This window comes from Verticillium nonalfalfae (assembly GCF_003724135.2).
Source record: "Verticillium nonalfalfae strain VnAa140/NRRL 66861 chromosome Unknown scaffold_25, whole genome shotgun sequence".
Taxonomy (NCBI): Eukaryota; Fungi; Ascomycota; class Sordariomycetes; order Glomerellales; family Plectosphaerellaceae; genus Verticillium; species Verticillium nonalfalfae.
In genome coordinates this window covers 44,345-71,218 of record NW_021167250.1, presented here as the reverse complement: position 1 = coordinate 71,218, position 26,874 = coordinate 44,345, and the positions used below count along the sequence as shown (strand labels likewise).

General features: G+C 55.6%; 7 protein-coding genes and 1 non-coding gene across 8 annotated transcripts; 3 read left to right on the top strand and 5 right to left on the bottom strand.

The window, feature by feature from the left end:
- Window positions 1–1,011: 1,011 nt before the first annotated feature.
- Window positions 1,012–3,965, top strand: D7B24_004445 (uncharacterized protein; the record flags this gene model as incomplete). Its single annotated transcript, XM_028638615.1, has 3 exons — window positions 1,012–2,883; window positions 2,951–3,906; window positions 3,959–3,965. The coding sequence occupies 3 exons, from the start codon at window positions 1,012–1,014 to the stop codon at window positions 3,963–3,965; spliced, it is 2,835 nt and encodes a 944-aa protein (XP_028496733.1).
- A 704-nt stretch (window positions 3,966–4,669) lies between these two features.
- RPT6 (26S proteasome regulatory subunit 8) lies at window positions 4,670–5,900 on the bottom strand (the record flags this gene model as incomplete). Its single annotated transcript, XM_028638614.1, has 2 exons — window positions 4,670–5,604; window positions 5,666–5,900. 2 exons carry the CDS (start codon window positions 5,898–5,900, stop codon window positions 4,670–4,672), a joined length of 1,170 nt encoding a protein of 389 aa, XP_028496732.1.
- Window positions 5,901–7,585: 1,685 nt separating this feature from the next.
- Window positions 7,586–11,190, top strand: D7B24_004443 (uncharacterized protein; the record flags this gene model as incomplete). The annotated part of the gene is made up of 3 exons (XM_028638613.1): window positions 7,586–7,772; window positions 7,991–10,710; window positions 10,759–11,190. 3 exons carry the CDS (start codon window positions 7,586–7,588, stop codon window positions 11,188–11,190), a joined length of 3,339 nt encoding a protein of 1,112 aa, XP_028496731.1.
- An 826-nt stretch (window positions 11,191–12,016) lies between these two features.
- Window positions 12,017–12,820, bottom strand: D7B24_004442 (uncharacterized protein; the record flags this gene model as incomplete). Its single annotated transcript, XM_028638612.1, has 1 exon — window positions 12,017–12,820. The coding sequence occupies one exon, from the start codon at window positions 12,818–12,820 to the stop codon at window positions 12,017–12,019; it is 804 nt and encodes a 267-aa protein (XP_028496730.1).
- A 2,620-nt stretch (window positions 12,821–15,440) lies between these two features.
- D7B24_004441 (uncharacterized protein) lies at window positions 15,441–17,026 on the bottom strand (the record flags this gene model as incomplete). The annotated part of the gene is made up of 4 exons (XM_028638611.1): window positions 15,441–16,063; window positions 16,123–16,237; window positions 16,384–16,428; window positions 16,481–17,026. 4 exons carry the CDS (start codon window positions 17,024–17,026, stop codon window positions 15,441–15,443), a joined length of 1,329 nt encoding a protein of 442 aa, XP_028496729.1.
- A 1,165-nt stretch (window positions 17,027–18,191) lies between these two features.
- Window positions 18,192–20,089, bottom strand: D7B24_004440 (uncharacterized protein; the record flags this gene model as incomplete). The annotated part of the gene is made up of 3 exons (XM_028638610.1): window positions 18,192–18,266; window positions 18,318–19,756; window positions 19,897–20,089. The coding sequence occupies 3 exons, from the start codon at window positions 20,087–20,089 to the stop codon at window positions 18,192–18,194; spliced, it is 1,707 nt and encodes a 568-aa protein (XP_028496728.1).
- Window positions 20,090–21,648: 1,559 nt separating this feature from the next.
- Window positions 21,649–21,720, top strand: D7B24_004439. The gene has a single exon. It is a non-coding gene; the product is annotated as a tRNA-Arg (tRNA).
- Window positions 21,721–23,290: 1,570 nt separating this feature from the next.
- D7B24_004438 (uncharacterized protein) lies at window positions 23,291–25,720 on the bottom strand (the record flags this gene model as incomplete). Its single annotated transcript, XM_028638609.1, has 7 exons — window positions 23,291–23,598; window positions 23,657–23,976; window positions 24,027–24,339; window positions 24,393–24,951; window positions 25,040–25,439; window positions 25,515–25,585; window positions 25,682–25,720. The coding sequence occupies 7 exons, from the start codon at window positions 25,718–25,720 to the stop codon at window positions 23,291–23,293; spliced, it is 2,010 nt and encodes a 669-aa protein (XP_028496727.1).
- Between the last annotated feature and the right edge of the window lie 1,154 nt (window positions 25,721–26,874).

The following is a 26,874-nucleotide window of genomic DNA, read 5'->3' as shown; positions in this document are numbered from 1 at the left end:
TTGCTCCGAGGAAAAAGGTGGCCCAGCGACGGAGAGCATCCACTCTCAAGCGGCTCGAAGGCACCCTGGGCAGGGGCCAAGCCAAGTCTGGCACAGGTCTGAGGTCAGGGCAGCCAGGAAAGTCCAGGGAGGCGTCAGGGTCCCGCTCACCTTAACGCCCAGACTCGCTGCTGATCCTGACCAAAGTGAACGCACACGACCTCATCGGACAGCCCTCCATCCATCCCCTTGGCTCTTGTTCCCCCCCTTAGATTCAGGCCTCCCCTCCCCCCCCCACCCCCCTTCGACCTCCGACTACCGCCGCCGTGCTGTCGTCAACGTTGACTCTTCGTTCACTTGTGCATAGACACTGACGAACATTTGGAGCGCTTGTACAGTATTGTCGCTGTATATCTTCCCTATCCTCATCTTACAGGCAGTCTTTCCATACTTCCGCAGCCGACGAGCTCAACCGCTGCCATCTCATCTCCACCTCCTGGACTCGTGTGTCTCATAGGACCGGCACTACGGGTCCGCTCTGTCACCGCCCTGGCGTTACCTGCCTGGACCGCCTTTCCAAAACCCATCCCCTCTCCCACCACCATCATCAGCCTTTGAACCTGCCTACTTTTGGCTTTCACGTCTGGGAAGGCGCACAAGGGCTCTTTCCCTCACTTGGCCTCTCATCTAAGAGATCAACCAGGCACCACTCACGGTTCGGCCTTCTTCTGTTCATACGGCTCAGAACATTGCGCAACGTTGGCGACTCGTCGACAACGTAGACGTCACCGGTCCAAGCTCGCCACCTTCGTCACGGTCAACTCTTGCGCCCCATCTAGCCACCACATCATCCCGAAGGAGGAAAAAAAGGGATCCGCCGCCACATCTAGACCAACCTCGCCATTGCCTCAGTTCTACAGTCATCGGCAATATGGACTAATTTAATGTGGCCAACTCTGAACCGTTTCTTGACTGCGTAGACGAAAGATCCGGCCTGTCCTCGACGTACTTACCTACCCCTTACCGCATACTATGACAGAGTCCAAGACCGGCGAAAGGGCGCCTGTCCACTACGCAATGAAAACCCCATCAACAACGAGATCATCAGGAGCGCCGCGGTCCTCTCATGGTCGTGCTCACTCCCGCTCCAACTCACACGCCAAACGATCTGCCCATGGCTCCAAGGCCTCTACTCCCGTCGCTTCTCCAAGGATGCCATTCTCCGTTGGCCAAGCCTATCCTCCTCCGCCGCGGCTCTCTCCCGGCAGAATTGCAGATGCGCGAGCTACGAGTCCCAATTACTTTGGCTTGGCGCCTGCCGAGTCGTCCAACGACGGTAGGGACAGCTCACTCCTGCCTCGCGATAACTGGAGCCCCCCTACCTCGTCGGTCAAGTCTTTCACTGCCGCCCTCCCGAGACAGGTAACTATCGACGCGAACCCAGACTACGAGGCCTTTAGAAGGCAGGCCGATCTGAACCGCGGCGAAAGCTTCTTCAACCTATCGTCCTCGCACTTTGGCGCACCGTCCACACCAGGCGACACTGGTGCTGCTCCTGCTCGCCCTCGTCCTCCTCCTAGATGGCATACTCACGCCAGCGATAGCATATCAGAAACACCAGCGAGCCGCACGACAAGAGAACGACCTGCAAGCCGTATGGATGTCGATCAGGCCAGCGCTCACGATTCAGCCTATGTGTCGTCCGATTCTAGGCCGGACGTGGAATCATCAATTCAGCCTCCCTCAATCTTGGGCATGCCCAGATCCGAGTCTCCACGGCAATCTGCATCCCCGTTCGAACGGAGGACGATGTTGTCTTCTGTTGAGGATCGCCACCCGAGACTGTCTATTCCGAACAGTAGGCCAGATCCGCCGACACCATCTGTCCTGGGCAGATCGCACCAGCGAGCCGAGACGTTACCTGCCGACATGGAACATGGACCATCTCTGATCAGTCCCTCGCATCTGAAGTCTCTGTTGGAATCGCAAACCAGAGACACTGACCTGCTGTTGCTAGACTTGAGGGTGTCTCAACAATATCTGCATGCGCGAGTAAAGAGTGCTCTCAATCTTTGCACGCCTACCACGTTGTTAAAGCGAGCGACCTTTAATCTTACGAAGCTGCAACAAACGTTTCAGAATCCCGAAGACAAAGAGCAATTCACGAAGTGGGCATCCACGCAAAACCTAGTCGTATACGATTCGCACTCTTCAGAAAAGCGCGACGCCATGTCTTGCGTCAATATGGTTAAGAAGTTTGTCGCCGAAGGCTACCAAGGTGGCATGTTTATCTTGCGAGGCGGTTTTAAAGCGTTTTCTGAAGCATACCCTGACTTTGTCGAAAACGGCGCTCCAACCGGCATCGACGACGGCTCTGGACGCCTCGGCAACAACAGTGGTGGCAACGCAGGTATCCTGCCCGTCATTGGAGGCGTCATGCTACCGAACGCATCAAATAACCCCAATCCGTTTTTTTCGAATATCAGACAAAATATGGATCTCGCAGACGGAGTCGGGCAGCTCGAAATTGCGCGACCCAAAGGCTTGGACTCTCCTTCACTTCCACGCTGGCTCCGAGACGCATCCACCATTGGCGATCACGGCAAACAAGTGTCGGAAAAATTCTTGCACATTGAAAAGGATGAGCAATCACGCATGAAGAAGGCCTATTCCGTCTTTAACCCGGAGTCCAAATCAATGGGTACGATTCCAGTCCAACTTTCAGGTATCGAGAAGGGTGTCAAGAATCGCTACAAGGACATTTTGCCCTTTGACCATTCTCGCGTTAAGCTGCAGGGCCGAGAGAGTGGAGCTTGCGATTATGTCAACGCCAGTCATATCAAGGCGTCGAGAAGCAACAAGCGATACATTGCGGCTCAAGGGCCTCTACCTGCCACTTACGAGGTTGGTTTTTTTTTTTCTTTTTTGCTCCTGTGATAAACTGACGAATGCCTTGACTAACATGCTGCAGGACTTCTGGTCCGTGATTTGGGATCAAGACATTCGGGTCATCGTTATGTTAACAGCCGAGTCCGAAGGTGGCCAACTCAAGTGCCATCCATATTGGAAAGGCAACGAATTTGGTCACACCAAGCTCAGGCTTCTGTCTGAGAAGAAAGTCTCCCTTGACATTGACAAGCATCGCTCTGGTTCACATGCACAGACGACATCTCAACCGTCAGCAGACATTGGCCGAAGAAGGGCAAATACGACGACATCTACGACGTCGCTGGAAGGCGCAACACCGGCCCCGGCTTCCACATCATCCAGCGACTCGCCCTACGTCATCGTCCGCAAGTTCGCCATGTCACACGCAGCGCATCCATTTGCCCCAATTCGTGAGATCACGCATCTTCATTACCCGTCATGGCCTGATTTTGGTGCACCGGCTCAACCTTCCCACCTTCTCGGTCTGGTGGAACTGGCCAATGTCATGCAGCGCGCGGCTCTGCCTGTAGACACGCCATCGGTGACTGGCCCTCGCGCATCGCCAGATCCGCCGATGGCTTGGTACGACGAGCCGGAAGCTGATGCACAGGCGCGACCAATGCTGGTGCACTGCTCGGCCGGGTGCGGTCGCACTGGAACTTTTTGCACCGTGGACAGCGTGATCGACATGCTCAAACGGCAGCGGCTGGCGCGGACGACCTTGAAACCGGTTCGCAAGCGCGATTCGGACGGCGACATCAAGATGAGCGGAGAGCGCCAAGTAGAGGAAGCGGTGTCACCGAAGACGGCCCAAGAAAAGGCGTTCAACTTTGCCACGTCCCCTCAGCGGTCGAGTCGCTCAAGCCCAGAGGGCAAGCCAGCTTGGGAGGGCCCCTCACTCAACACGGCGTGGGTGGGAGATGACACGATCGACCTCATTGCTGAGACTGTGGAGGACTTCCGTAGCCAGCGACTCAGCATGGTCCAGAGTCTCCGCCAGTTTGTTCTGTGTTACGAGACCATATTGGAGTACATCTGCAGATTACATGAGGGGGTAAGCGTGGGTGCGGCAACCGGCGGCAGGAGCAGAGCCCGAAGCGGTAGCCTCCAGCACCAGCGGCGCAGCTGATTTTGGCCGGATATATTGCATCAGTAGCGAGCGATGGGGAAATCGAAGGGCGTCTGCATGGCTGGCGTTTGGACGGTGTCCGTAGTGCACGCGCCGCGTTCCACCCATCAAAGTCGTGCGCCAAGGGAGCGAGACGGCAGACAGGCCTGCGTCGGACGTAGTATCCTAGGTGCCTACTTAAGGCGAGTAAGGTTGAGAGAATGCGACCATGACGCGTAGGTGTAGGTAGCGTAACGCGTGCAATGAATGGATGATATGCCCCATATGATGAAGCATCGGCAGGTGATCAATACTGAGTAATGTGTACGAACACAGGTGCGAGGTGAGAACATTCACGTAGACATGCAAAGGGGATGCTTCAAGGCCAAGGTCGGGTCATGTCCATGCTCTATTTTGATACATATTAGCATACAGCGCGCATCAACGCCTGCTCGCCGCCGCGCATTCCGAGGCGCTGTCACCGCTCGCTGCCCTTGCTTTCCACCCTGCCCGAACAACGCCGCATCAACCCCCCTTCCCAAGCGCGTTGTGTCTTGTCGAGAGCAGCCCGTGGGCCGGAAAGGTAAAGAAAAAGCAAACAGTTCCCCATCCCCAACGTGACCAAACAAAGAGGCCATTGTCGTTGTCTTCCCTCTACTTCCACAGCTTGCCCAAGGAAACCTCCTTGTCGTCGTGCTTGTTGAGGATCTTGGCGGTGGCGAGCTCAAAGTCCTCCTGCGTGACGTGGACGCGGCGCTCGCGGAGGGCGTACATGCCGGCCTCGGTGCAGACACCCTTGAGCTCGGCGCCGGAGCAGCCGTTCATCTTCTCGGCGACCTTGGTGAGGTTGATACCGCGAGTGAGGTTCATTTTGCGCGAGTGGATGCGGAGAATGTCGGCGCGGGCCTCGACGGATGGCGGGGGAAACTCGATTTTGCGGTCGATGCGGCCAGGTCGGAGGAGGGCGGGGTCGAGAATGTCGAGGCGGTTGGTGGCCATGATGATCTTGATGTTCTTGGTGGGCTCGAAGCCGTCGAGCTGGTTGAGGAGCTCGAGCATGGTGCGCTGGACCTCCGAGTCGCCGCCCGAGGAGCCCTCGACGCGGGAGGAGCCGATCGAATCAATCTCGTCCATGAAGATGATCGAGGGCGCGTGCTCGCGGGCCATGACGAAGAGCTCGCGGACCATACGAGAGCCTTCGCCGATGTATTTCTGCACGAGCTCGGAGCCCGAGACACGGATAAACTTGCAGTCGGTGTGGTGGGCGACGGCACGAGCGAGTAACGTCTTGCCCGTGCCAGGGGGGCCGTAGAGGAGAACGCCCTTTGGTTGGGCAATGCCGAGGGACTCGAAGAGCTCGGGGTGCTTGAGGCCGAGCTCGATGACTTCTTTGATTTCCTTGATCTGCTGGTCGAGACCGCCGATCATGTCGTAGGTGCTGTCGGGCACCTTCTCAACCATCATGAGGGAGACCAGAGGGTCGACGGAGGAGGGCAGCATCTTTTCGAGCTTGTAGCTGTCGGAGAGGAGAGTGACTCGCTTGCCGACGGTGAGCTTGGTGACGTCGACAGAGTCGGCGATATCGACAACTACGCAAGGATTATCAGAATGAGGACAGATCCTGGACGGTCGGGAGACAGTGATGCATACCATATTTGCCTTCAGGATGCACCTTGACGAGGACCTTCTTCGTGCCCATGACTTTGACCACCTCGCCGACATAGGAACCTGGTTGTTGTAGCAGACCGAGCTCTTCCCTCAACAAACGCACCCTAGAGTTGTAGTCGTTTCTTTGGGCTTCAAGACGGCGGAGGACAGCTTGGCCCTTGAGGATCTCAAGCTTCATCGCCTCAATCTTGTTCTGGTAGTAGCTGTCGAGCGCCATGATGACGTTGGTGCCCGGGGGGCGCTTGAAGGGTAGTCTGTTGCTGTGATTTCGGCTGTGTAGAAACGATCAACGGGGCGAAGATGATGGTTGGTAATGGCGGAAGTCGTCGGGTCTGGTTATCGTGATGAGGTGAGTATCGGGAACAGAACGATGTGCTAGGCAAGGCTGGCTGTAGTGCACCGCTGTCGCTGTCACAGCTCAGGCAAGCCATTGGGTACGCGTCCGGGGTGGCCTTCCAGGTCACGTGCTGCTTATAATGTAGTACATATGGATTTCTTAGATAAGCAGGAGGCGTCAGTTCTGTGGGGGTTCACCGCCTGCCGCTCAGGTGCAAAGCACTAGCCAGCCATGCATCGCATCCCACCTAGGTACGGTGTACTGCACTGTTGCCCTCAGTGCCCAGAGCATGTCTTGTGCATCGACAGGGATGCACAGTGACGTCTTCTCGAATCGGAAAAGCGCCCTCCTGATCGAAAACTCGGCAACGGATGGACGGTGGGTGGGACTCCCAAAGGAGGGACCCTAGTAGTAGAGCCTACAAGGTACACGTTCACAGGCTGTTCATCGGCGTGGATCCAGGGATCGCAAGTCGCGGCTGGCACCGCTACCACTAAGAATCATCCGGCACTAGTAAGTCGAACGGAGGAGAGAATATTGCCAATCACGCCTCATGATGCCACCTTGGTGGAGATGGGTGAGCAGAAGGGGTGTTACCGAAATGGCCAACATGACCATTCAGATGCAGGCTGAGCCCCTCGTCACGGCTTGGTGTCTCTCGGTCGGCTTACGGATGCTTCTTGATGAGCAGATGATCGGGGGCCTGCAATCATCGGACCGGCCGGCAGTGGTGCGCCATCGCTACAGTCGGCAGACTCAGTAGATGGTGACTATGAGGATGAGGGAGGGGGGAGGGAGCAGATGGATGAACAGCCGTGGGGCCCGATGCCACGAGTCTGGGGAAGGAATGGAGCAGAGAGCACTGAAGATGCGAGGGAAGCTCAGCCTAACAACACTAGGTCTTACCTTCCCTTGGCTTTGAAGGCCAACTGCAAAGGCCAAGAGCCATAGCAGGAATGAACCTCATCAGGCGCCTCTCCTCATGTCTCTCCGTCACATCTCCATGTCTCTCCCATCTTTGTGCCAACACCTGACCTGACGTGCTTTTGCGACAAGCCGACAGGACGTGCCTGGTACAACGGCCCCTCTCTACTTTACCCATCTGCCTCCTGCCCGACCTGACCCAACATCAAACCACCCCCCCCCCCCCCCCTCGGCTTTTTCAGCTCTCAGACCCTGTCATTCTGTTTACCTACTAATTCCCGAAGCTCGAGCTTCAAGCTGCCTCCGGCTGGCCAGCTTGTTTACCTCTTCCTCCCCCAGCTCGGGTTGCGATAATATTCTTGCCCCTCTCCACCTACCGGCTCACATCACGCTCTTGTCAACCGCACCCAAAAAGCTGTGCGTTCCACAGCACCACGGCACGAACAACCTATCGACGACGGCTCGACACGCAACCTTGCACCCAGCGGTTTCTGCCATGCACCAAGCAACCTTGCCACGCTGAATTTGTGAGGTTACGACCTACGGCGACACCGGTCACAGCATTTCCACAACCCTCGCGCCGCGTGCTGCATGCAGCAAACTGACTCGATTCTACCGATTCAGCTCAACTTCGCGCCATCATGGATCCCTCTGACAGGTCAGGAACGCCCTCCAACCAGGGCGAGTCGTCCAACACTTCGCCCACAGACACAAGGCGTCCAACTAGATACGAATCTTACGGCGCTGGCCGTGACGAGGGTTTATCTGAGAGCTTCCAATCTTTCCAGTCCACTGAGACGGTCAGGCGGCGCCCTGAAGCTGGCTATGGTACGTCTTCAGCTTCCATTCTCTTAACCGGCGCCACTTGACATGTTCCACTGGATCCGGGGGCGGACGCCGAGCCCGACCCCAAGCCGTGCTATCTCAGCTTGACCCGAAGCCGCGCGTAACCCTGTTGCTCAGCTAACAATCTTTTTTTCTTGCTTCTCCAGGCTCCATGCAAAGCAGCCAAAGCCTAACACCGCAATACGCTGGAGACTCCTCAGCCCACGACCGAGCCCACTCGCGATCGATTCAACCTGCACGATCTCCCATGTTGGGACCCGACCGTGTCAAGGCTTCACGAACGCGAAAGCCCCCGATGCCGCGCCGACCGACCAACCCTGCTGCTCCCCACCGAGGTGAAGTCTTCTCGACTGAGGACGATCTTGATGAGGTTGCTGCAGATGCTGCCGAACGCCACCGGGAACATCATCACCAGCAAAGCTACAGCACCCGCAGGAGGCCCCAGCTAGGCAATACCTTATCAAGAGTCCAGTCCTCGCGAAGCGAGCCAGAAGAAAACGACGACGAGCAACCCGAGACACCTCGCGCCGAGGACGAGCCCGCTGAAGAGATGTCTGATGATGCAAGCGAAGCGGCTCCTGAAGAAGACATTGAATGCGAGTCGGATGGAGACATCAGTGATGCCGAGAGCTTCACGCTCAAGGATCGGCAGCAGGCTATCAACGAAACGCACCCCTTTGGCATCCGACTCTGGAAGCCTGCGCTGTACAAGAAAGACCGGTCTGTGCAAAAAACGGCAGAGGGAGATATCCACTCTTCTCCTGGTCTCAAGGTCAGCTCCTGGTTGGTCTTCTTCAACCTACTCTGGACCATCCTTTTCGGCTGGTGGATGGCAACATTCGCGGCCCTCGGCGCCCTCGTTTGTTTCTTCTTTGCCGCCACACCCAGCGGTAGAGAATATGGGCGAGTCCTATGGGGTCTTGCTGGCTACCTGTTCTACCCCTTCGGCAAGTACGTACGCCTGGAACAGGACGATGCCTACCTGGACGAGGACCAAGGCGAAGGGCGGAGCATCTCCGAGTACGAGCAGTGGCAAAGCGGCGACCTTGAGTATGGACGACTGTTCTTCGGCCCGGAGCGCAATCGATCCATCGTTGGACGTTCACGACGGAGTATTGATTCCGAGCTCAGTGAGACCGACAGCCTCCTCGGTCGTTCCCGTCGGGGCGAAAGGAGCCAAACACCTCCCAGACTGAAGAGGCGACTATTCGGTCGTGGACAGTGGAACATAGGCCGCGTGACCTTCTTCCTGTTCTTCTACTTCCTCCTGACGCCATCTTTGATTATCGTGTCTCTAATCTGCTGGTTCTTCGTCTTCACCATCCCGATGGGCAAGGTCACGATGCTGCTCTTCGATCATCTCCGACGCCACCCTCTCGCGCTGTCTTTCGACTCGGACGTCAGCTACGCCCGGCTTTCCAACGGACAAAACGCATCGATCCTTCTGTGCACTTATCGTGCTGTGGGAACCCGATACTGGAAGTACACCGTTGATGGCACTAACATCTTCCTCATCAATCTCATGGGCGTTGTTGTTTTTGTCATACTGGACTGGGCCGTCCTCGAAAATATGCTACACATGGACATCTTTATTACCTCGCCTGCTTTCCTGTTCGTCATGGGTCTGCTGTCCATCATCCCTCTGGCATACTTCATTGGCCAAGCTGTCGCCTCCATCTCAGCACAGTCGTCCATGGGTCTGGGTGCTGCAATCAACGCGTTCTTTTCCACCATTGTCGAGGTCTTCCTCTACTGCGTTGCCCTGAAGCAAGGCAAAGGGCAACTTGTAGAGGGCAGCATCGTGGGCAGCATCTTTGCGGGCATCCTCTTCCTCCCGGGACTTTCCATGTGCTTCGGTGCCATCAAGCGCAAGACTCAACGGTTTAACGCCAAGTCGGCTGGTGTCACATCCACTATGCTTCTGTTTGCCGTCATTGGCGCATTTGGACCAACTCTCTTTTACCAAATTTATGGCACGCACGAGCTGAATTGTCTTGACTGCTTGGACTACGACGGCAGTCAGGCTGTCGCCCAAGGAGACAGCCGGGACTGTCGAAGGTGCTACTTCTCGCAAACACCAGCCCTGAACGATCGCTTCTACCTGGAGGCGGTGCGTCCCTTCTGCTACTTCTGCGCCTGTCTGCTGTTCCTATCCTATATCGTAGGTCTTTGGTTCACCCTCCGGACACATGCCGCCATCATTTGGAAAGATCAGCTGGACGAGAAGAAGCATGATGAACCCCCCACACAAACATCTACACGACCTTCCGTTCCCCACTCGTTCCACGAGGCGCCTGGCAGCTCGAGCGCCGATATTCGAGATTCGCACTTGTATAAGCGCATTCTCGGTCACACACAAAAGCAAGTTGGACTGCAGCCTAGGTCAGAGGACATCACGCGTCAGGGCTCTACATTGACAACTGGCTCTGCGAATGGAGCATCCGGCCTTCCGCACCAAGTCCCTCCTAAGGTTAGCGGCAGCGATGTCCGCGCTGGCATGCACCTCTCTGGTCTTTCAGAGATTGACAACAACGCCCTGGCTCGTGAAGTCGCCGAAATTGCTGCCACTGCTGCCACGTTCGCGGCCCGGGATGCCCGTCTTCCTCGTCGAGGCTCGGGCTTGCCGACTAACACTGTGCCCACAACTCCACGCCCTGCAACAAGCCGCGCTGCCCCGTTCCCGGAGGTCGAGGATCCGGCTGCTGCTGCTGTCAGCGGTAACGCCCACGGTGGGCATGACGCTCCAAACTGGAGTCGTCTCAAGAGTTCAATCGTACTCATGGGCGCCACAGTGTTGTACGCCATTGTGGCCGAAATTCTGGTAGACACGGTCGATGTCGTTTTGGAAGGTTTCGCCATTGACGAGAAGTTCCTCGGTATTACCTTGTTTGCCCTGGTCCCCAACACCACTGAGTTCTTGGTACGTTTCAACGCTTCAAATTTTCATGTCATGTGCTGATCAGTGTAGAACGCCATCTCTTTCGCCATGAACGGAAACATTGCCCTGTCCATGGAAATTGGTTCAGCGTACGCGCTTCAGGTTTGCTTGCTGCAAGTCCCCGCGCTTGTCTTCTTCTCAGCCTTCTACCCCATGGATCTGCCTAGCAGCGAAGACCCCGAGCGGTATACATTTGCGTTGCTATTCCCCGAGTGGGATATGGTCCTCGTAATTCTCTGCGTCTTCCTCCTCAGCTACATGTACGGTGAGGGTAAGAGCAACTATTTCAAGGGAAGCATCCTACTGCTTTCCTACCTCGTTGTCATCGTCGGATACTACTTTTCGGGCTACTCTCAGGATGCCATGGGCTCGAACAGGTTCGACATCATGGGCAACGATGGAGCCTATAAGAGTTTCAAAACAATCGGGCGGCGGACTGGCGGTGCGGTATTTGAAGCATGAAGAGTGGCGGCTGCTGCCGTGTGCATAGGGCTGGTTGAACGAGTAATATGGGATGTGTGATGGTCTAGTGGCTTGCGTTATCGGTCATTCGAGGGTCTCGCTAGGGCCGTGTTCGCAGCCTAGGTGCTGTACATAGCAATGGCCTTGGGCCGCATTGCATGGTTGGCGATAATTACGGAGTTGGGGCTATCATTCATTACTACCTGGGTCTGTTTCGATCAAGTTGTGCTTTATTCTTAGCACTGGTCCTGTCTCCAAATGTGTCTTGTTCCCGCACATGTGAAATGTAGCTGTCGTGACGGCGTGTTGCGCAGACAGGGAACAAACAGGGATTCGATGGCATACGTCCCTTCGACCTTGTGAATACAAGACGTTGATAGGGAATACAATGCTCATGGCGATTTGTGTGTCTTTGCGAAGAGGGTCGTGTTAAGACCCGAGTTTGACTTTGAGAGCGAGATCCTAGTGTATGGCATTGGATATCCCGATTACTGATTACTGTTGCATCTTGGCAAACGAGTATATTTACTTAATCGGTACATGTCACGGACAACTAGGCCATCGACATAAGCGTATGGGCTCTGTAGCCGACAAAAAATGGATTCGTAGCCGCTTTACTTTTGAGCTACAGTAGTTATCCATCCAACAAGCCGGTACATCTCATGATCCCCAAACGGGTGCCACATCATCAATATCGCAACATTTTGCCCATACCAGCTGGGAGGGGGAGGAGCTCAATGGCGTTTATCAGTCAGTGATGATCAAGCTCTGGGCGGCCTGCAGCAGACAGACGTAGATAGCAGCCTGGTCTGCAACACGAGGATCGTCAGTACTTGAAACAGTGAACGCCTTGGATTCGAGTTGATTTACCGTTGGGGGTCTTTTCATTGCACTCCTTGGTGATCTGAGCCAGCTGATCCTGGTCACCAGTGACCTGGCGGCGGTTGATACCGAGGGTGTCGAGAACACAGTTGTCGAGAGAGGTGATTTCTAGACTCGGTTCAGTAAAGCGTAATGGAGTGTTTGCTGGTGAGTACTTACCACCGCTCGCCAGCTTCATCTTGCACTCCTCCACAACTGCCTGGAATTCCTCCTCAGACTGGCGGCGGACCATGCCCGCCACGGGACGGCGGTGAGCCATCTCCATCAGCATGGCCGCGACAATAGCGTCCACGTCCTTGTTCTTTTCCATACCCTTGGTCGCCGAGTCGCGGTTGGCCATGTCCATGGTAGACCTCGTGACCATGCCGTTCTTCATGGCCGGGGCCATGGAACCCATCTTCATGCCCTTAGTCTTCTTCATTGTCGCAGCCATGTTGCCCATCTCCATGCGCTCACGCTTAGCCATGCCCATTGACGACGAGGCGTCCTTCATGTTCATGGTGTTCCTCATGGCGGGTGTGGAGGATCCCATGTCCATGTCCATAGGCCGGCTGTTGGACATTTCCATCATGGGCGCCGCGGGCTTCATGTCCATGGAGGTCCGCATGGCGGGGGCCGACATGGCGGCACCAACGAGAGTAGCGATGACACAGGCCTTCATGGTGACAAGATTTTGGTGTTTGTTTACTTGGATCGGTTGGAGATGTGGAGTGATGTAGTGTGATTGAGCTGAGCTGTAGTTTGGCATTGCTGTAGGGTGCTGAACATAGGACGCTCTTTATATCTTCAAAGTTGAGATCCTGCTCTTAGGTTGTCTCTTGGATAAAGTCAATCGAAAGGAGTCCGATGACCTCCCAGAAACCGCCGTGACTGAAAAGCCAGGCATATCCGGGCACGCAAGTTCGTAATCACATTCCGCCTCAATGTACCGCCGTCGTACGCTCAGCGAGATCTTTGCCGGTTATGGGTGAATCATTGTCGCATGAGAATGAAATCGATCGAAACTCTGCTCAGGAGGACATGGCAGGCAGCGGCATCCCCTGTCGGTTCTGCGGCGCAGGGCCAGAAGATCTGGGGCAACGACGAGATGTCAAGACCAACAGCCGAGACAATTGTCTTTCAAAACGTCAACGGACACTGGCCCTTCCATTCCCGACCGACAGCAGGACTGGGCGGTGCGGCCACCGGCCCGATCCCACTGGAGTCGCGCTGGGGCTTTCCAAGGGGGCCAACATTCCAGAGCAGAGACGATCTCATGCACATCTTGGGGTGACAGTGTCTGTAAAGCTCGATTTATCAGTTTGCACGATCCAGTGCAGGTTGATGAGTGTGAGCTTCTGCTTTCAATCCTTATACACACCTGAGGCTCAATTGTGTTGTGAACATAGACAGAGTATAGGTTCATAATTGCCCACGCTACTGTCTCATCAGGTCAAAACCAAGATGTACACCGCTGGGTCTTCGCTAAGCGTTGCTTATCAAGCGCTGATCCAGTCGTTAGCAGGTTCGCTTTTCAAAGTCCTGCCTGCCACAATGTGTAGCACGATGCCAAACGATGGAAGAAACACCAATGGTAACTCACTGCAGAAGAGATTAGAGGAGGTTCCCGGATGCCTTCCTCCCTTTAGGTTGGTACCTCTGGAACGTCGTGGGAGCCGAGCTGGCGGTGCGTCAGATGCTTGATGGAGGCCTAAAACCGTCGTCATGAGTAAGCGCCCACCAGCTTTACTGATGCCGGCGGCAGAGACGACGGCAATGGCTATGCCGACGGCGGCGGCGGCGCCATCTTGATATCTGACATGGCAACGCATCCCATCATTATGGTGGCTGATCCTAGCTGATCAAGAGAACGGCGATGCATAGGAATACCACGGCTCAACAGTCGACAATACATGACAACTTTCCACATATTTTCAGCATCTTGTTAAGGAAACATTACGTGACGAATCAAAATATTGTAGATCCACTACTCTCTTGCTGAACTGGACAGGTAGAGCCCGCTGCCTTGGCGAAACTTCCTGGATCACGCTACTCGTATAGCTGTGGAAATGGTAGACATATGCAGACGTTCATCGGCTCGGATAGCAATGCATGGTGGTTACTTACGCTACTGTTCGTGCTTCAAGCGAGCTAATGATGCCTTTTTAGCTAATGTTTACGATCACGATGTTGACACCACGCTCGCCAACACAGATGAAAATCACCATTAGCGCTTCCAGCTGTGGCTGCTTGGCCTACAGAGTACACAGACAATGCCACCATGCCATCACGTCTTGCTACATTCGGGAGATTGCAAAACTGAACGGCTGTTGTCAATGACTATGAACTTAGCCATACATCTAGGTTCCATGTGAATGTGGAGCAGTGGAAGCCCTTACCCACCTTCCAAGTCTGCTAGCCACTTGCAAAATGCAAAACATACAACACCGGGGATTCGCTGGTGGTCACCCACCCAACTACTAGTCCGGCCCTTATTGGTTTATCGCTGGGAGAGCGGACGGGATCCCGAGTTTTCCAATAGGTATGGTCGTATGTGATGGTTTGGCTCGCGTTGGTGGATTATGCTGGTCGTGGTGACGCGGCGGGTACTGATCGATCTGACGCGATGTCTTCGATTGATAACACAGCCTTGAACTAACCCTTTTGCTCCTAGGCCTTATATCCGAAGCTTTTCCTCAAAAGCCCACGTAAGTTGATTCGGGACTCCTCGACCGAAATCACATTCTTTTGATGCCATTGGATTGCTCCGAGGAGTTGGGCTTGCGGCCGTGTGAGAGTGCTGCCACTGAGCCCCTCTGTGGCCGGACAGTAATACGGGCATCGTATGAGCCTTCTACGTATTTATATAAGAGTACTTTACATATATTCTCCGGCCCTCGTGATATACCGCTGTATTGGTTTTCCATCAACTTTGTTCGCGGAGGTGGATCTTTACAACGACTGACATGCCTCATCGACTTCACAGAACATGCAATACATCAACCTATCAGTCTTCGCTCCGTCCCGGATAACCTGAACAAGATGGGCCATGCCATACTTGCCAAGCAAAGCCGCCCACTCCGCGCAGAAACCAGAAAACCAGACAGGTACGAATGCAGTGCACGATCTAGCATGAAGCCTAAATCTAAGCTGTCAACCCAAACTGCAGCCCTTCCCAGGCTGTATAAAATATTCATAAAGCGTTCCTCATCATGTGATCTGAAGCCTAAAGTAGACCAAAATGTTTGTCATCATTGATAAGAATATCTGCAGAACTCATGTCCCAGCTTTCTCACACAGATCAACCCTGTTTGTGCTATGACAAGAGCCGCTGGCATATCTTACTTCGGGGTGGAAAACGACCCATCCTCATCCATCAGGAATTTCGCTCAGTCCTTGCGGACCTCGTTCAGCAGGTAGAGCTGCCCAGCCCACTGCTCTTTGACAGTAGGCCAGATCTGCGCAGGGGGCAGAATGAAGCCGCCATCACGAGCGTTCGCTGGCGGCAGCTCCAGCGTCCACGAGTGGCTCGCATCGGCAGCGCCGTGGTGGAAATCACGTCCGGTGCCCGTCGAAAAGTAGAGGACCTCGCAGGCGGGACCGACGGTGTAGTTGCGGCCGCTCGAGGCCTTGATGGCGGCGGCGGTGCCCTGGCCGACCTCGCGCATGCGCGGCAGCGTCGCGGGCAGGTCGGCGGCGTCGCAGGACCAGCCCCAGGGGGTGAGGATGAGCTGCGAGTAGGAGTGCCAGTCGATGTAGGAGCGGATGCCGTGGGGGGCCTCGGCGAGCTTGCGGGAGAGGGCCGAGACGGCGACGTTCTCGGGCGTGTCGCCGGGGCAGCGGCCCTTGAAGGACTCGGAGCAGGGGTCGGGGGAGACGGAGCCCTCGGCGGGCTCAAAGTACCACTGGTAGTTCCAGTTGCGGTTGTTGTCGGTGCCGATGCAGGTCGTGTTGCGGCGCGGCTGGCGGTTCTTGCGCCACAGGCGGTTGGTCGTTTGCGTGTAGGCGAACCCTGTCATGGATGTGTCAGTTGGACTCGAAGAAGAACCGAGAAGATCGCAAACGTCATACCGTCGGGGTTGTGGAAGGGAACAATCCAGAATTCGTAGTCATCGAAGAAAGAGGTTACGTTCTTGTCGCCGTTCTTGTATCCGTCGATGAGCTGGTACGTGAGATACTCGACAACCTGCAAATAGATCAGCACTGGAAGCCGGTGAAGAGAACATGCAGTATCCTCCGAGAGTCAGCCACAGCACGCAGCTTCTACGCCTCATGATGCAGGCTTTCGATTCAGCGTGCTCTCCTATTCTCCACACTACAGGGTCAACTCACCATGGTGCTAATCCACTCACGGGCGTGGACAGTACCGTGCCAGAGCTTCATCGAGGTCAGTTCTGCTCTCATTTTTATCCGCAAGTTCGCAACTCACAATGACAGGCTTGTCGCCTTTCTTGCCCTCGCCGCCCCAGAGGTGGAAGGCATGAATGTCACGCCCCTCATACGAAGGCCCCAGCGTGAACTTTTCGCTGTTCTCGGGGAACGCCGCAACCAGGTCATCCCAGTACTCCAGGTGGTCGGCGTACGAGTGGTAGCTGTCGAACCACGACAGGTCGGGCAGCTCGCCGCGGCGGTCGAGAGAACGGCGGTACGTGACAGGGTGGGCGGCCTCGTCACGGATCTGCTTCCCCATGTCGCGCGTCAGGAGGGTGTAGTCGAAGCCCATGCCCTCGAACGAGCGGACCTCGTTCGGCGGGATGGCGACCTCGAGGGCGTCAGCCGAGTGGACTGAGTGGAACGACGCTAGACGGGCTTCGATGTCTTCAATGTCGCGCGGCGACTCGGCGCGGATACGGTAGATGTGGTAGTTGTCATAGGTGACCTTGGCTTCGGGAACAGTGGCGCGGGCTACGGGGTCCGAGGCGGAGGCGGCGGCAGCCAGGCCCGAGAGCGCGAGGGCTGCTCCGAGGAACTTCATCATGACGCGGCGGAGGAACAATCACCAGAAGAAAGCTAACGAGGGATAGCGAGGTGGGCAGAAAAGCGATCTATCGAGGACGAGGGGAGGGGTATTTGCGCCTTTCTATCTCCCCCGAACTGGCGGTGCCGTACTATCTATCTTTCCGTGCACAACCGCCGATGCAACCTGAGCCGGATCGACATCATGACGGTGATCCAGCAGCAGGGCGGAAGGCGCAACATGGCAGGAGATTCGCAGCTTGCGGAGAGAAACATACTGCAGGGGCAGCACTGGTACAGGACCAGGGGCATCGACGGAGCACATCTCTCGCTGAGGCACCTAACTAAAGGAAGGTCGTGCAAGCAAGGTGGGTGAGGGGTATCGCCGGATCGTCGTGGTGGGCCAAGGGGGCAAGCAAATCTTCATCGCCCCCCCTGGACAAAATCGTCTTCGCAAGAGGAAGCTGGCTAACAACTGGAAGATGCAGATGGCCGGCCGATGACGACGTCGTAGTCTCCGCGGCGGGGGTTGCAGCGCGTCGCAGAGCTAAGAAGTCGATGTAATCCCAAAGCAGCAGGTGGCCGCACCGTTGACGGCTTGGCCCAGACCCCGGTCCCCGCATCATGGCCGTTGAGCAATGCCACTGGATCTGCAGAGGTGGAGAGTCTGTGAGCCTGGTACGGTGCAGTTCAAGAAGACGAAACAAGGATCGCACGACAGGAGGGCACCCACTCGTGCTCGTGTACTCCCTCTGTATGGCGCGATAAGGGTGTGACAATTCGACGGAATGATCGCTCGTGCTTTATGAGAGTGAGCAAAGTTACGAAGTGAGTTTCGTTTGGCTCATTGTCCAACATGTGTCATGTGCCTTGGAGGGGTATTCTCCTTTGTGCCTCTTGATTACGGTGTCTTGCCCTCCTTCAGAGCGGAACTGGGTCAGACTCCCATGGCATATTCCGCGGTCTCGCAGACCCAATCGGTCATCGGCCAATTGAGCCGACGCGATCCGCGCCTGCGAGGCATTGTGCCAGACGGCAGCAGTCTAGATCGCCAGGGGTATCCAAGACGCTCAACCGCCAGCCGCTCCTGCAGGTTGAGCTGCCAGCCCGTGGATAAGGTTAGGTTCGGTCGCAAACCGATGTGTTCTCCCTCTCCTATGCGCGTTCAAGATCCAAGACAATGCTCAAGGCCGACATCCCTCTCTCAACTTCACCCGGACCTCTATCCCGTCGTTCGGCCTCGCCGTAATCTGGCGATCCTGTCCCTTGTCAGCGGTATATCTTGAGCGATTGCTTTTACAAGAACTTACACTGAAGAGCTGCGTGTCAGAGACATGCTGTCCCTTGTCGTCCAACAACGGTTTTCCATCTTGGCCGAGCTTCGCCTCTGCCATGCCGACCTTGACGAAATCGTACTTGACCACAACAGTGGCGAGAATGATCCTTGCCTCGATGTTCGCTAGTTCCTGACCGATGCAGTTGCGCGGACCCCTCTCAAAGGGCCGCCACGCTGACACGGGTATATCGCTCTCGCTGGCCTTGCCGATAGTCGCCTTCTCGGCGTCGTTGCTGTCTACTTCTTCGTCGTCGTTAGACACGGAGGTGCTGGTGTTTCCCAGCCAGCGCTCGGGGACAAAGTCATTGACGGTGGAGCCATAGACGGCCTCGTCGCGTTGGATGAGCGTATGGCAGTTGTACAGGATGGTGCCGTCGACACAGACGCTTGAGCCGTCGGCGAGCTTGAGATGGAAATTGGAGCCGGGAGGACACCAGCGAGCAGTACCGGCAGGCGGGTACAGGCGCAAAGCCTCCTTGATGACAGCAGAGGTGTAGGTCATTTTGGGCATGATGTCGTCGCCACGAGCCTCAAAGACGGCGCGCACGGTCTCGGGAGTGGCGTCTGCGCCAAACAGGTCTGCGAGCTCGGCGCGCAGCGTCTTGAGGGCGCGGGGCGTGCGGGAGAGCTCGTACAGCGCCCATTGCAGCAGGATGCTCGTCGTGTCGTGGCCGGCGAACATGAAGGACTTCAACTGGTCGATGGTTTCGCTGATCATGGCATCGCTGACATGATCCTCGTCTTGGAGACTGAGGGCCAGAACGGTGCGGCTCTTCTTGCCCTCGCGCTTGAGCTCGTTGTACTTGTCCCGGACGAACTGGGAGAGGTGGGCATCAACACGCTTCGCCATGCGACGCCGTCTCCAGCGCTTGAGGGGCTGGGCAAAGGCAGGCGTGCCACCATCATCACCCTTGTACGTGAAGAGAAGCTCGCGGTACATCCGGATGAACTCGCTTTGCTTGTCGTCGGGCAGCTGGGCGTTGAAATCGATGCCCATGGTCACGGCACCAATAATGTCAAAGGTGAGGCCAGTCAGCAGGGGCTCGAGTGTGAATGATTCGCCAGAAGCGACGAGACGGTCGAGGCTTGCGAGTAGGGGCTCCGTCTTTTCGGTGATGAGGGGCAATAGGGACATGAGATGCTGCGGGGCGAACCCCGGGTTGAAGCGGCGACGTAGGCCCTTCCAGTGGGAGCCCGTGATGCGGATAATGGCGCTGGGTCCGATGAGAGGTTCGAGGAAGTCCATGGTCGTGGGCTTCCCGAAGCTGTAGGGAAAGGCCTTGGTCTGCTTGGAGACCTGCTCAGCGACCTCGTGCGTGCGTATGAAAAGTATCGGGTGGTTGAAGGGGCGGATATCGAGCAACATGATCTCGGGGTTTCCGATGGATTCAATCATACGCCCAAAGATTTTGTCTGGCCAAGGTCAGTATCAGGTAAAGGGCAAAGGGCAAAGGGCAAAGGGCAAAGGGCAAAGGGCAAAGGGCAAAGGGCAAAGGACAGAGGGCAAAGGACAGAGGGCAAAGGACAGAGGGGGAAAGGTGGGCGACACCTACCCATATCTGTGGTCCCTGAACCGTCTGATTTGAAGTGTTCGCCGAGGACGGCCAAGTGGCCCCATACGACAGAGGGTTTGATCTGAGGAAGGTGGGCGAATTGCCGTAACCTGCGGTAGGCCAAGGCTTGATAGAGGTAGACGGCGAGGGCAAAGGCGCCGAGGCCGCCCAGCAGCCATGGGTTCGTGAGCATGGCAGCGAGGAAGCTGTGGTCGTTCGCTAGCGTATGAAAATGGTATGTGAGGATGAGATGTTGGCGATGATTGTGAACAGTGCCAGATTGCCCAGAGGAGCGTCACCGACTTGCTGGTTATGTCATTGACAGGGCGAAGCAGACGTGACACTGAAGACGCGATCGGCGCGTTGCTGATCGAACACCTCAGTCAATCGATGAGCACTGGGCTGATGATGCCTCGTGAAATGGCAGAAGAGGCTGGTGATGGATGATGACAGCTGCTGTGAAGTGTGTGGCCGAGTCCAGGGTGAGCCTTGAAACCAGGGGCTCTTTGGAAGGGGGTTTGCTGGTAGCCAACTGATGGCGGGCGTGACGGGCGATCCGAGTCCCCGTGGCGTGGCACCACCCTTGTCACTGGAGGGGAAGATTCTTGTTCTCTCTTGGTAGGTACCTATTGCAGGCGACGAGGCTGAGCTTGGTGCATCGGTAACCAGGCGTACCGAGACGGATGGCAGAGGGTCCGTGTCAATAGCTTCACTTCCTCTCTTGCTGCTGCAGGGCAAGGACCTAGAGAGCGAGCCCCAGCCCCCAGGTGTTTCAGGCTCGTTCAGCGCCCCGTGGCGGGTGTATTTGATTGTTAGGCCCTTGATTGGGCCTCGTTCAGGGCGGGCTGGCTTGACTAAGCAACCTCCATCGCTCTTACTGCCACGGCTCGACGGGCTGCCATCAAGGCGCTGCCGTCCGGCGCTCAACTATCTTGGGCAGCCATGCTACACTTGCTTGTCCAGCGTCTTGGAATGGCCAAACATGGGTAGGCACCAGCGATCACCTGACTTCATGAGCCTGCCCTGCAGCTGTGTGTTCAACTTCTATTGCGCTCGTTCACCTCATCATCCTCACACCTCGCCACGAACACCATAACCGACAGAACGGTGGAACCAGCACAAGGCCGAGTGACGATCCGGCAGCTGGCATCGACGTTGAATCATCCTGACCACAGGACCCAAAGGCCCGACGCAACTGCGCAAAATTGTCAACCACGTCGCGTTCTTTACACCCTTCTTGGTCTTCTCACCGCTCTGTTTTGAAATCTGACGGCGAGAATCGCCCTCCAGCGTTCATAAGCCCGCGTCGAGTCCCAGAAGTCTCTCTCCTCTCGTTGCCAAGCATCCCGTGGACCTCATCTCCTCGTCCTATGAAATATGGACGGCGAATATGCCCCCCCGTACCCTGCTTGTCAACAGATTCAATACGTGCAAACTCGCCACTGAGCCTACAAGTCTCACGAGTAGAAGGACATCGGATCGCCCGCAGGCACCGTTCCGCGGAGAACACGGGAGGTTGACTTCTGGTTGACGCGGACTGCCTTCAAGATGCCACCTGAAGCCGTCCCCGGTGTGTTTGGCTCGTCGTCATCATCTCGTGTGAATAACAAGAGCCCCAGTTCATGACGGACTGGAGACAGGCTAGCCATGCTAGGTCTTGGTGGGGTGGTCACCAGTCTAGGGCACGCTAAGTGCCCACCAGCATCACAATTGAGCATTATTATCACATGGAACAAGTCGCTATTCAACAACGGCCGCATGGCCCAATGGCAAGGCGTCTGACTACGAATCAGGAGATTGCAGGTTCGAGCCCTGCTGTGGTCAATACAGGCGCTCTCACGAGCGCTGATTCTTTTGCTTGTGTGATCTTGGTATGCGATCGTTGATTGTCAACTACAACCCCATGATTCTAGAAGCGATACGATTTGGCGTGTGCCAAGCAATTGGTTTTCTTTCTTTTTTCTTTTTTTCCCTATCGTTTTCTTATCTTCATTCGTCTTTGTTTTTCTCCAGAAGCCCTCTGACACAGGTATTTATTGTTCTTGACGTGTCTAAACCACGGAACAGACTGCTCCATCAGAGGACTGGGTACCCACTGTTCACTGTCGGTTCGGTGCCAAGTTCTTCACCTTGAGCAGTCGGAACTTGACCGAAAGCTGTGCGGCACACGGTGTCTCCAATTCTTGGCTCGAGCCTTACGTGGGGGGCAGGAGTGATCGCAAGTATGCAGTCATGGCTAATGACGATATCCCCATGCTGGCCGGAGCCAAAAGTACAAAACAAAAAGATATTGTGCGGCAGTCTCTATCATGGAAATGGATATTTGTGATGCCACGGAAGCCCTGCGGTCTATGGTTCCTGTTAACCTCTCAGGTTAGTACTAAAGCTCCTCGCTGGGATGGATTTTCGCGCTCAACGTGCATTCGCCACGACGGGATCGTAAGACACTGGAGACGCGCTTTCTGGCAGGCAATTCTGCTTGACAGTGTATCCTAGGCTTGGTACTCCTATTACATCAACCCTTCATAGAAAAGCCTCTCCCAATTTACGTGAATGCAAATGCGGCTTTGCGGGCAACTTCCGAACCAAGTCGCCTCAGAGACACTGTAGTTTCCCATAGGGTTGCAAGATCAACTTCATTTCCAACGCACACGGACAGGCTTTCCGCATTGGCGGCAATCAATCGCCCGAGCCTCTTAGTACTCTGGGCTCAGCCCGTTGTACCTCGTTCGCGTGCTCCAATGAAACTGACTGAAGCGATCTGAGAGGCTGTCGGACATCACGGAAGAGCAGCCAAGTTCCTTCCCAACGCGGCGCAGGGGGGGAGTCTGCAGGCCCGGATCATATCCGATGCATTCGCCGGCCGGATCTTGCCCGTGGACATCTGTTTACTCGCTCATACGATACTATTACCGCAGGACAGCGTGTATATAAACGTGCCTATAATCCATCGCATCATTTCTTTCTACTTTCGTGTCTCTACTCTTACACAACAAAGCCCACGGCTCTGATGACTGAGCTACTTGACACTGGAATAGTCTACATCTCCGAAAATTCCGTTTCCACGTCCCCGAATAGCAACGCACGGCACCGCGCCCACCTAGGCTCGGCACATCAGGGGCAGAGACACATGTCACACGAAACAAGGTTATCGGGATGCATGCGTTATCAAACGGAATCGCAACAGACGTTATTTATTGTCTTGTCTACCCTTGGGGGTTCTGTAAGAGGGAATGAATGTTTGGGGGCAAATACCAACGGTAGAGACAGCTCTGAAGCAGTGTGCCGGTTTCTGTGAATGACTAGGTCATCCGCATAAAGCATCAATGAAGTACGGGTGAAAATCAAGCCACTTTGACAGATATAGGAAAAGCATAACTGAGGACAAGGCGCATCATTCGTGGATGGCGCCCATTCGGACGCTGAGGGGTTCAAGACACGACATGGTTTGGAAGACGTCGGGGTTCACATGGAACCCCTCCGCGCCGAAAGTCTCGAGAAAAGGCAGATGGTGCGGGTTAGGGATTTGCGCAGTCTGGGTATCGGACATGGGACCAAGTGGCACCTCTCCAAACAATGCTGACGGAATCCCAAAGCTCGACATTGGAGGAGTCGTGGGTGCATTGGCCAAACCAAGTGCGTCGACGTCGATACCAAGACTGACAAGTTCTTTCGTGATGAGGGTAAGAGCGCTTCCAATGACTAAGATACACTGTTAACCTTATTGCAATCATGAAGAGAGAGTCTAGAAGGCACATACCTGGGTTAATCCGCTTGACTTGGCTCAGACTACGGACACAGTACTCAAGTCGGCGCAGCGCCTGCGCGTCGTCGACGTTCGACTGAACCTGGAGGAGGAATATAGAAGCGGCGATGTAGACACTGTAGGATATCGACAAGACGCACTGGTCAATCCCGAACGACCTGCAGAAGAGGTCGAAGATTGACAGGATAGACGTCGCTGACGTGACACACTCGACGAGATAGTTCTGGATAGGCTCGAGGTCATCTGCCGCAACACTGTTTCTCTGTGACAGCATGGGCCTGTAGAGTAGAATCTTGAACGTGTGGTACAACGTGCTGGATATCGTTAGACGCACTCTTAAGCGCACACATGGCAAGCAACTCACTTCAAGCTGATAATGTGCGACGGAGGAGCCAGGGATGGCAGTGATGTTGTGTTGATCTTCAGATGCACAGGCAACTCTTCCCACCATTCCTGCAGAGCAATCTCCTGATCAACCAGACACTCCTGCATCTCTGCCTGGCTATTGGGTCGTACAGGATCATACATGTGGACGAGGATCTCGTTGAAGATCTGCGACAGCTGGCACACATTCATAAAACATGTGATTGAGTGGGCTGGTGAGGGTGGATATTTCCACCCTCCCTCAGGGACCATGCCAAACGGCGACCAAGTCTCAGTTTCGGACGAATCGTCAACTAACAAGAGAAATCAGTATGGCACAGGTCGTCCTCGATTCAAGTAAACTCACGCATGATTTGAGGTGGTGACACTGAAGACTGCTGAAGGGAGGGCGAGCGGCCGAGATACAGACTGATCATCTTGTCCCAGAAGTAACAGCTCCAGAACACGCGATGGCGAATCTCGACATCTTCCTCACTAAGTTGCACGGAACCAGGATATCGCTGGCCGTCAACGCAGATACCGAGGTGATCAATAATGCGGAAGGCTAGACCACTGTAGATCCAAGCCTGTGCGCTGTTGCCCACACTACATTCTTGGGCACTGAGGAGAAGCAGTGTCTGAACAGTCGGGATGGAGTATTGACCCTGACTCAGCTCGTCGAACAGCATACTTCGAGCATGTTTTCCAAAGATGGCGCCCCCCTCGTATGATTCGTCGAGAATCTTCTTCGTCGCGGGATCGCTTCGGCCCCAGCGGATAGAGTGCGAAAGGACAGCATTCATCAAGGTGTGAGAGTAGTACGGTCCCAGCGTCTGCAGATCGCGCGTAAACGCGGGCCGGTAGATGAAGTTGAAGAGCGGCTGGATCCAGCACCAATGAACGTTAAGGAGATATTGAAATGGTTCCTGCAGGGTGTTAGCGGCAAGGCAGGAAGAAGACTCGCGACGAGCACAGATCAAGGGAACAACAGGACGCGTTGCAGGTCAAACTCACGGGAATATCAGACAGGTTCTCCAGCGCACGTTGCTGCCAGGCATTAGCGACGAGGCGCTCCCGGCGCTTGGTCACTTGGTTCAACGATGAGGACAGGCCACGGAAGCCGGGTGGGCGATCATCGGGAAGTTGGAAAAAGCTGGTGGTGCCGTGGTAGGTAATACCTCCCTTTTCGTCAACGGTCAAGCCCTTGAAGCTCTCGCTGACAAAGTCCTCATAGCCGGGCTCCAGGCCGAGAGGGTCTGGCGTCACGGAATGGCTGCGTGAGGTGTTGGGAGGCGAAGATGTCTGGTAACGCTGCTCCGTGGGCGCTGGGAGGTCGGCGCGTGCGAGGGCGAGTTGAGACTCGAGCTCCTTGATGCGCTGCTCCAGGCGGGCAGTGTATGACAGTGTTGGGTTTCTAATGCGAGGGTCAGTGGTCTCAATGCCGCTGATGCCTGTCTTTGCGTTGATGGCAGCATTGCTTGTCTCTCACAGCTTGTAAACACAATCTTCAAGGCGGGCGGCGCATCTGTTGCATGTTGGCTGCTCGCCGCCACACTTGACCTGTGGTGATGGTCAGTTCACTGCACAAGTTCTCTCGATTTCTCTCAGGTCCGGAGGTTGGCCGAGAAGCGGGGGCGGTTTGTCCGGGCAAGGGACGGCAAGGACAAGAAGTGACGGACCTTGCGTCGACGGCATGGTTCACACGAGAAGGCGCTTTTCTTAAGAGTCCTCATTCAATGGAAGAGATGGCGATGATGGTCTTGGGGGATGAAAGACGATGGTCGCAAACGCGGTGCGCGGGGGTTGCCGTTGAGAAAGAACAGCAAGATCCAAATCTTGATCTGGACAGTGGCTGTCGCGAGTGATGAGGAATTAGGAAGTGACGAACCCCAAAAGGCAAGCACCACAGCGCCCCAAGCCCCGCACTAGACCCCCCCGGACAGACCCGCTACATGAGGGGGAGCAGGCGCTGGTCGCACTGTGCCTTCCACGACACGAGGGGCATACCTGCCTTTGTTGTAGCGCGACTCGCCCACCGGCTGGTGGCGCCTGCCCTGCTGATGTCGATGTTTGTCGTTTTACAGCTTTCGCTGGCGGTTAGGCTCCATGACGATCACCTCAGACATGACATCAAGACGTCACCGGCCTGTGTTTTGTTCTACTTTCAAGGCCGCATAGCAATGTGGCACATGCCCGACTTAGTGTGCCACTATCCACCACAATAGCCCTCCGTAGCACTGTTCCGTTCACTGAACGACCGCTCACTGCACATTCCCGCTGAGGTTATCATCCGTATTGGCCCTTATCAATTCTCTACTGTTCTTCACCAATGACAGCTCCAGTCTGACCTTCCTTTGAGCCCTCGTCGTTCCCGCCGTTTGCCTTACGAGGATCAAGCATCCGGGTCACTCGAGTAGAGTGGGGGTCACCGCCCGGCTACCGCTCCGTCCCCTCACGGACCGAGCGGGAAATAACGGACTCGGCAACTCCGCCATCGACCGGCCCTGAGCCGTGCCCCTTTTTCACTACCATGTTCTCCTCGTAGATCGATCCAGACTCTCGGTTGAGTTAAGCTCAATACTCGTAGACCGAGCTACTAGCTCTGGAGCCGCAAAGCGTTCTTTCGCTGGGTTGCATGGTTGGCGAGGGAGCCAGCGGAGCTCATGCTTTGAGACGGTCCTTGCGGCGGGGAGCCTGGGGTAGCCTGGGTTCAAGGTCACATTGGGGGGCACCACGATGCTTGAGAGAGCCAGTAACATCAAGTTGGAACGTCAGCAACGGGGGTGACAAGGGGGGTGCGGCGCTTGTGGTAGCGCAGGTCGGGGAACCTCCGAAATTGTTCGACGAAG